The 8,673-nt window shown below is 36.0% G+C and overlaps 1 protein-coding gene across 4 annotated transcripts in view; it reads right to left on the bottom strand.

Annotated features, from left to right (window-relative positions):
* Positions 1-616: 616 nt before the first annotated feature.
* LOC145995985 (ninjurin-1-like) overlaps positions 617-8,673 on the bottom strand; it is an 82,607-nt gene continuing 74,550 nt past the window's right edge. For all 4 annotated transcript variants that reach the window (XM_083132102.1, XM_083132101.1, XM_083132103.1 and 1 more), the window contains exon 4: positions 617-5,106. In XM_083132102.1, the coding sequence (XP_082988228.1) occupies positions 4,912-5,106 (195 nt within the window). In that variant the 3' untranslated portion in view covers positions 617-4,911. The remainder of the gene's footprint in view (positions 5,107-8,673) is intronic.

The following is an 8,673-nucleotide window of genomic DNA, read 5'->3' as shown; positions in this document are numbered from 1 at the left end:
GTAGGGAGGCCATTTTCATCTCATCATTTCACTCATTCTTCACATCCATATCTCACGTTTACACCATTCCATCACGTCATTCATCTCCATATCTTTGACTTCCCTATAACTAAGGGTCCTGCTAGAGGAGACAACCTCGATAAAAAAAACCTATCCCAAGGTGTGAGTTGCACGTGCCGATGGGACAGTGTTGGCTGCAGAGGTAGGTGCAGTCGCGAACGTGGGCTCGGGGATTTCGGTTTGGTCCTCGAGTAGCCTCCATTTTTTGGGGTAGGCCTTCCTCGGCATAGAGGGCATGTCGAGGCGACAATTTATGGACCCTCCAGAATAAATAATTTTTGTATATGGGTACAAAAAACAACTCAAACGGGGGGGAAACCCCCAAAAGGAGCGCGGCCTTCGAGCCCGCTTCAATTAGTGGAAAAGACAAGTAACGTGCCACGTTATCTTGTGATTAGTATTGTGCAGAAGACCGAGAGTAACGATGAATCTGCAACAACCAAGAAATATGGAGCTGCTACATTGAAGGACCTGTCACCATTCCTTATCAAGAAACAGCTAGACTACGCTGCTGGTTCCGATGTTCCAGAAATAAAGAAGCTGAGAAACGGTCTCTTGCCCTGTTAATTTGTTAAAGAGCTCTTGTATGATCTTACAAGCATATGTAGCAGAATAAATATTTTTTTTGGAAAAAATAAAATAATGTTTATCTTAGAAAAATAATAGCCTGCACTTAATTCTTCATATTCATACATTCCCTATATCACATAAAAGACTACTAACTTGTATTTCTAGGTGCTACATTATCACAAATGTATCAGTTTCATGTCTTCTTTTTTACTTCAGTGTTCTAAATATATTCAGTTGTGTACTTATATTTTAGTTCAGAGGTCTAACACAAGTTCCTACAGTGTAGGACAATGGCCAATTGCAAGTGTATGGGCTTGCGAGGGTCCACATAGTGGAAAAATCATGTAAATTGTGCATCAGGGACTTCACAGAAAATTTTAAGAAATAAGGCCCTCCTAAACACAAGCTGATCATGAGTAAATCAATTATCAATAAAAGAGAGGACAACCATCCCTGTACAGGAAACATGTGAAGCAGAGGCAGCATCTGATCACTCAAACAGTCACTGTGGGAAAAATATGAACTTTGAATTCTAAAAACCACAGTACTTTGTGATCTCAGAGTAGTTGCTGTCATTGATACACATGTTCTATTAGTCTATGCAGTTTCAATTAGCCATTTTTCAACATTGTGGGTGCTTGTGTTGACCATCTGCAATGAATGATAAAATGCAAGTACACAACATCATATAAATGCATCGGGTTGACAAGACATTCAGGCCACACTGTACATTATGGAGGTTTCACTCATCGCATGCTAACCAGAGACCATCATGTACTGACATAAGTGCAGAATGCTTTTGTTTTTAGGTTAGGCTTGTTAGGTTTAGTTCTCTTGGCATAAATACACTGCAACTTTTCGGGGCTTCACTGCGGCTTGTATTGTTTATGCTAAGAGAACTAAACCTATCAACGAAGTCATTATCGGAACACAAAGGGTGAGGCTTAACCAAAAAGGTGTCTGCTTTGCGTACGATGAGAGGGACCCACATTATGGTAGATTGAATGTACTGCAGATATCTAGTACCAGATGGCTATTCAAAGCAACTAGTGAAAATACATACAATTGGAAGGAAACCTGGAGGTATTGTAATTAGTAGCTATTAGTATCTCCTTCTTGGTATCTGTGGTTTTAATATGGTTAATGGTGAAAGAATTAGATTTTTCTATTTGGTATTAAATGTCTTCAAAAAATATTGAGAAATTTCATATTGTGTATCAGTTGCTAAACTAGTAGGTAAATTTTGTAGGTCCATCCAGAATATTCAGCAGACATGAATGGACGGTGTAACGTGAAGGCACTTCACTTTATGAATAACAATATAATTTTAGCCATTTTATGCAATTAATTTCCTGCATATGTGCTAATTTGAAGACCCTTAACTGGGAAATAAACATGCCTGCAGAACTGTAATTTTAAATACAACCTCCAAAGTACATCACATGAAAATTCCCATACACAAAAAGTAATCCATGTACTCATCTACATAAATTCTACCTTGATTGAAAATTATTGTATTTCAAAATGTTGAAACAAAGTAACATATCAGTGATTCAAAAGCTAGTTAATAATGAACAATATAAGTAGTTCAAAACAATACAAATGTCTGCATTTTACACTCAAATAGCATTCATCTAAAATTTATAGAACTAACACATTGTGACTCACATTTTAAGTGCAAAATTACATAAATATGACACATGTTGAAGCATCTTCACTAAAACGTGAAGAATTATATCATTATTGCTAATAACTGTCAATTGTCTCATAAAAGACAATTATTGCTCGAGATTCTTCATAGTGAGTAGTCAGTCTTTCCTTCAACCAGATCATCTTTAAATATTACTGCATACTTTCTTTGCATAAGATTTTCACAATATATATTCTACATTCATAAAATAACAAAAATATTTTCTTCAAATACAAAGAAAAGGCAAGAAACTTTTAAAAATAAAATGTGGGAAACTACTGTTGGTATGCACAACATTAGAAATTTTTGCCTCCTGCAAGGTGTTTCAACAAATACTGTAATAATTGTAAAATGTACAAAAACCGTTATCTTTTCAGTATTTTCAAATTTTGAAATATGCCTGCGTTGTTCTTGAAGGAGGTAAGAGTATTAAATGCACATGAATTAAAACAAGGTAAAAGTTAATCCTTAACTCCATTTGAAAATGACAATTGTTGACTATCAATCTTTCAGGATTTGACCATTTTTGGTGACATAGTGTGGATCCTGTTTGCATAAAACCTTCTCCAACTATTTTGAGAAAAATCAATCTTGTCAAATTTTTAGTGATTTTAAAGAATAGCTCATTCACTAAACACAGTATTTTCAAATGTACATACCGGGTGTTTCAGAAATTATTGCAAGTATAGTATTGAACTTATGTTAATGAAACCAGTCCAGAATGAATGAGGAATGCAAAGGCTTTTTTTGTTTTTTTTTAACACATACAAACGTGTGCACCATGGGTGACATGGCTCACATCAACACAATAGTCTACTCATATCAACATGGGCCTGTTGATAGTGTCTATCGCTTTGATGATATTGCTCCCTTAGGTCAGCGATATCATGTTCCATTGGTGGGATGAAACCCCACAAAAAGAAGTCAAACAGTGTAAGGTCTGGTGACTTGAGTGCCATGTAGTGACAGGAATGTGAACTCTCAATCCTTCCTTCCAGGAAGGAACTGATGGGATTACAGCCCCTCCCGAAAAATTTAGATCAAAGTTTTCAAATGAAGGCCGTAAACTCGGGAAAAATCACAGTAGTAACTGAACCCCAGTCTCTTAAAATGACTCCCAATTAACATTTTTGTCTTTGGAACAACTTTTAAAATTGTCGAAATTAATAATTATGAAATATTTTATTGTATATCCCCCCCAAGAATGCAGTTCTGTAATATCAACCATTACAATTCCAGCCCCCTCCAAAAAAATCCTGTGTACGCCAGTGTTTACAGGTTACCTAATAATTTCTATTTCAGTGAAGAATATGCTCCAGTATCTTTGTGCACTCCATTCAATGTAAAAATGTTCAACAATGGAATCAGCATTAAGTACACCAGGCTAGTAGCATTGTACAAATAATGAGAGTTGATTTTACCCTGTGTACACACTTTACATATGAAACATTGGTGACAAATGAAGATGCTAGCATGTAATGTTAATTGGACATTATCCAATGTCTAGAACTAAATTATTCTAACATAATGTTTTGATAGAGCTGTTTCACTATTCCTGACCTATCTATTTCACATTTGCTGCTTGTGTTCATATTTTCTCTTGTATTCAAGAAGTCCAGATTTTCCAATGTAAGATTGCATTCACATGGTATATGAGATGTGTACAGATGAACATAAGCAGCACACATGCAAAAGTGAAATAGATAGGTTGAAAATAACCGAAACTGCATGGAATGAATCACATAGAATTCAGCGGAACAATATAACATGCCACCCAAAGAACCAAATTGGAAAATAATTGGAAACAAATTGAAAAATTAAAGAGTGCCTCATAGCAATGGCCCAAAATCCTATGTCATTCCAGTACAGAATTGAAGCAAACGTGGCCCTCTCTCCTCAGAAAATAGAAATAGTATCATTCATGTAGCAAGAATTAGTACATAATTCTGGCAGTTGCTGTGGAGTAGTTGGTAAGTGCACCAGATTTGTAGTGAAAATAGCAAGTTTGATCTCCACCAATGGCCAAAAGCAATTTGTTCACCTGAAGATGAGAGATGTGCTCTCTAGAAATGTTGTGTTAGATTGAATGATTTGGTTTATTTTATGTCACTTTTCTGCCACTTTTAGCTAATCACAAAGATGAGGATGAGTGATGGTATGAAGTTGATGAAGGGACTCGCAAAGAACACCTATGCCCAGGCTGGAATTCGAACCTGAGACCTCTGATGCCGTAGCATGCTGTGCTAACCACTCTGCCATGGACGTTGGTATTGTGTTAGAATATGTATAGTTAGAAGCACTAGACAATGGATAATGTCCAATTTAACATGTCATGTTAATATAGAGGCATTGTCACTAACATACAGAGAATTATTGAATGAAGATGTTCTCTTGGTTTATGACCAGGTGAGGTCTGGTGACGATTGTATTTCGCTGAACCCACCTGGCTGCTAACTCATGATAACCTCTTGACCATTCTTGAAATTGTCAAAGCCTTGGTAAAAGCATGCAGTATTGAAGAAGGACAACACTATAATTGGTTCAAAGGAGACTGCATTCATGTTCTGATTGGTGCGCTAATAAGATCTGGTTCACTGTTTCAATGGAATGGGAGGCTCCACAGTCTGCGAGTCTGCTATACCAAAAGCTGATATGAACACATTGACGATTGTCACTAGAAATATCCCTATGACGACGAGGTTGTTGATTTTGTTGGCTTTAGGCATATCTCTCTCCCTCTTGATATTGTACTTGCTCATGAAGATGAGTCCGACTCCAACAACCACCTGCAAGGAATTAATTCAGAACAATTACAATGTATTTTCACATAGAAATTGTAAAAACTCTATCTTGAGGTTAAAAAGGAAGTACCATTTATTTTTAGCTAGCTCCATCTATGTTTATTAAAGGTTTAGTGCCATATTATACATGTTCTTCTCAGAAGTTGGCATAACCACTTTTTGTAGATGCAAAATAATGTAATATAGCTATTTTTAGTCGTTTTTATTTTTTCTGCGACATTTCATCCTGGTTTCGCAAAACTTTTTCAAACTTACACCAAGGTAAACACACAACACACAACCTTACATGGCTAGTCACTCTACACTTCTATGGAATGTATAATTTGTGTCCTTATTTACTCCTAGGAAAACTGGCTAGGTACAGCAAGGTGGAAAGGTCAGGAAAAATAAAAACCACTAAAATAACTGTATTATATTATGAGATTTTTTTATTTATTCAAGATTTATTTCGTATTTTGCAGATTTAGATGTTTTTGAGTTTGTCATCAATTGCATAATCTTAAACGTTCAGAGGAGGGGGGAGGTTAGTACCTTGTTAACACACCAATACTTAGGAATTAATATGAAACAGGAAAAATCTTCCACTGTAGAAACCTATTTTATACAACTTTTGCATAATATCATCCAACCAAAAACTCACGCTCTTTATTCATTCAGTTTTAAATTACACTCACTTAGAAACCATAGGAAACATTGATGAATTAATTTGATTAATTTTATTCCACTTTTTTGCCACTTTTGGCTAATGGCAAAGATGAGTATGAATGGTGAAGATGAAATTGATGAAAGACAATTACAAAGATGAATGGACAGCACAAAATACAAGTTTTACAGTGGATTATACTGCATACGTCAGAGCCTCGTCAGTTTGCAATTGACTGTCCAAGGATACTAAGTGGAAGAGTTGACAATTAGATCCTTAGGGCAAAGTCACCCTTTACACTCCCGTAGAAAGCATGTACAAGTGGTGTAAGGGGTGACCTTCACTGAAGGCAGCCACATGTCAACATCCTTTCCATATAGTACAAACCGGTAATTTCAATGTTACAGGCCAACAAGAGACTGGCACCTGGACTCACAGTCAGTATAATCCTCTGTGGGCTTGTGTCAGCCACATATAATTGTGATTGTTCTGTCATCCATTTCATGTTATAAGCATTCATCCTCATCATTGCAATTGGCGAGAAGTGGAAGAAATGCTACTGTAAATAAACTAAATCAATCAAAACATGCATGTACAGTCAGCTGTTAGATTCCCATAGATAGGATGAGCCAAGTATTGTACAGTCCTATGAAGGTGATCGGGGGGGGGGCTTTGTAAACCAAGTCCATTTTTCAAAAGTTTAACAGTATTAAATGAACGTAAATTGTGTGTGGGGGGAGGGGGTCATTATATTATTATAAAACATGAAATTTAGAAATGTCATGCAAATACTACAGTTTTTTTCTTTATCTTCTAAAACATCTATTGAAGTGTTAATTGACTGTTACTGACACCATCCCTTAATACACACTCCATACTATTTTCAATGATACAGGTATTTATATCATGGAAGTAAAAATGTACAATGTTCACTTCAATCATAGTGCCTGACATACCCCAGCTGAAGCAATAAAACTCCCCTACGTTCCCAAAACTTTGGATCTGTTGTCATTTGACGCAGCTGTGGAAGGAATGTGGATGATGACGTTAAAAGTCACAGATATTTGTCAAACTAGAGGCTGCAACAGGGGCAGGGAAGTTACAGATAAAGAAGCTCCCCTATGAAAGAAGTCTAGAGAATCTTCTAAACACTTGCCACAACTTAGACTTATGCTCACAAACAAGATGAACAAATGTAATAGATACCGTTCATGTTCTGTGAATTTATCTTCGCGAACTTGTGAACAAAATAATATATGCTGTCTATATTTTCACTCTTCACCTCAAAGAAATTAGAATACATAATAGTTTCTCAATGGGGCTTGCGGCAGTGCCAGAGGGGGGGGGGAGGCGAGGGCTTGGCCCCTGCCTTGCTACGGGCCGCTACTTCGCTCGAACCCATTGTGATCTGTAGGAATAAGAGTTTTTTACTCTACATACCCTTTTAACTTATAATGCCTGGAAAAATAGTGTTTTTATATTATAAAGATACAAATATAGATTTTATTTTTTAAAAAAACATAAAGTTGCTGACCAAGGCAGTTTATTAAGATTTAAAAACACTTTACACGTAAAAACTTTAGTTCTTTGTCTGAGGAAGACTTTGATAGAGGGTAGAAACGTTACATGTAAAATGTTTTTAAATCTTAATAAACTGCCTTGGTCAGCAACTTATGTTTTCTTAATATGGAAACAAGGCTTAATTATATTACCATTAGAATTTTTTCTATTACATTTAAAACATGTTCTATTGGTTATATGTGTTTTGAGCACAAATATAAAATAATGTATTAAGCAAAATTTTTGGCTACTCTCAATGTCGAGTGATGGTTAGATAGAAGTGCTACTCTCACAAAGAGAGACCCAAACATGGATCCAAACCTAGAGCCTTAGATATCAAGATGTGGTCATTCCATGTGAAATCACCCAGGCCATTTCACCACCCAACACATATCTTCAGGAAATCATTTTATACTTGTAGTTTTGACCTAGTTAAAAAAAAAAAAAACGTGTATTTTTTTTCTTCTGTGGGCTTTGTAGTTAGTTACAGGAGGTCACATTTTTCAGGGTTTGCTTATGTATGTCACTCCTGACGCTTCCTTGTAGGAGTGTTGTAAATTAATGATAAAAGATACTTTTAAATTTAAGTAGCTCTGAGTTACTCTTTTGCAATAGGAGTAATGTTAACAACAGTTACTTTTCAGTTATTTTGAAAATTAGTAACGTGAGGGAAGGGTGTCGGGAAAAATGCGCCCGGGAAAATTGCGCTCTCGCAATAAAAGTGGAAAAAATGCGCCCTCTCAAGAGTAGCCACAATGAAAAGTGGGAAAAATGCGCCCAGCACACACAACCTTCACCAATATGATAATATGTTGATTAAAACAACCTTTACGCAGCTTCCGCTCACACTTAACACAGGCTTGGAACTGTCAGGAAAGATAATTTTGTTTTTAAAGTACAGTAAAAATATTCATTTTTCTGGCGTGTTTAGAAGCTGGAGATGATGTCCGTATTCATATATATATTTTTTTAATTTTACTTTTGTAATTTTTATTTAATATGTTGTAATTTTTATTTTATTTCATTAAAGTTTTTATTTACATTTGTATTTCCATTTCTTGTGACTTCCGTTGACGATCTTTTACTCCATTCTTTGGATGTACGCCAGACTTCTCAGGCACTTGGTAAGGTCCTTGGGTGTGCTTGTTTTGTAAGTATGTAAAATTTTGCTAATCTGTTCATCCAGTTTTATGTACGTTCGTTTCCTCTTCGTTCCTTCCAAACCGATGCTAGCCCTGTCATATTTGTATCCGCTGTATTCCGCTGAACATTAGTTGCTAAAGAGCTTCGAATTGTCACGGTATCCAGTGACATGTGAAAAAAAAACACCGTTCGATATTAATAATTTT

This window comes from Lepisma saccharinum, chromosome 12, assembly GCF_977018435.1.
Source record: "Lepisma saccharinum chromosome 12, izLepSacc3.1, whole genome shotgun sequence".
Classification (NCBI taxonomy): domain Eukaryota; kingdom Metazoa; phylum Arthropoda; class Insecta; order Zygentoma; family Lepismatidae; genus Lepisma; species Lepisma saccharinum.
The sequence above is the reverse complement of the archived record's forward strand: the minus strand, read 5'-3'. Positions and strand labels throughout refer to the sequence as shown.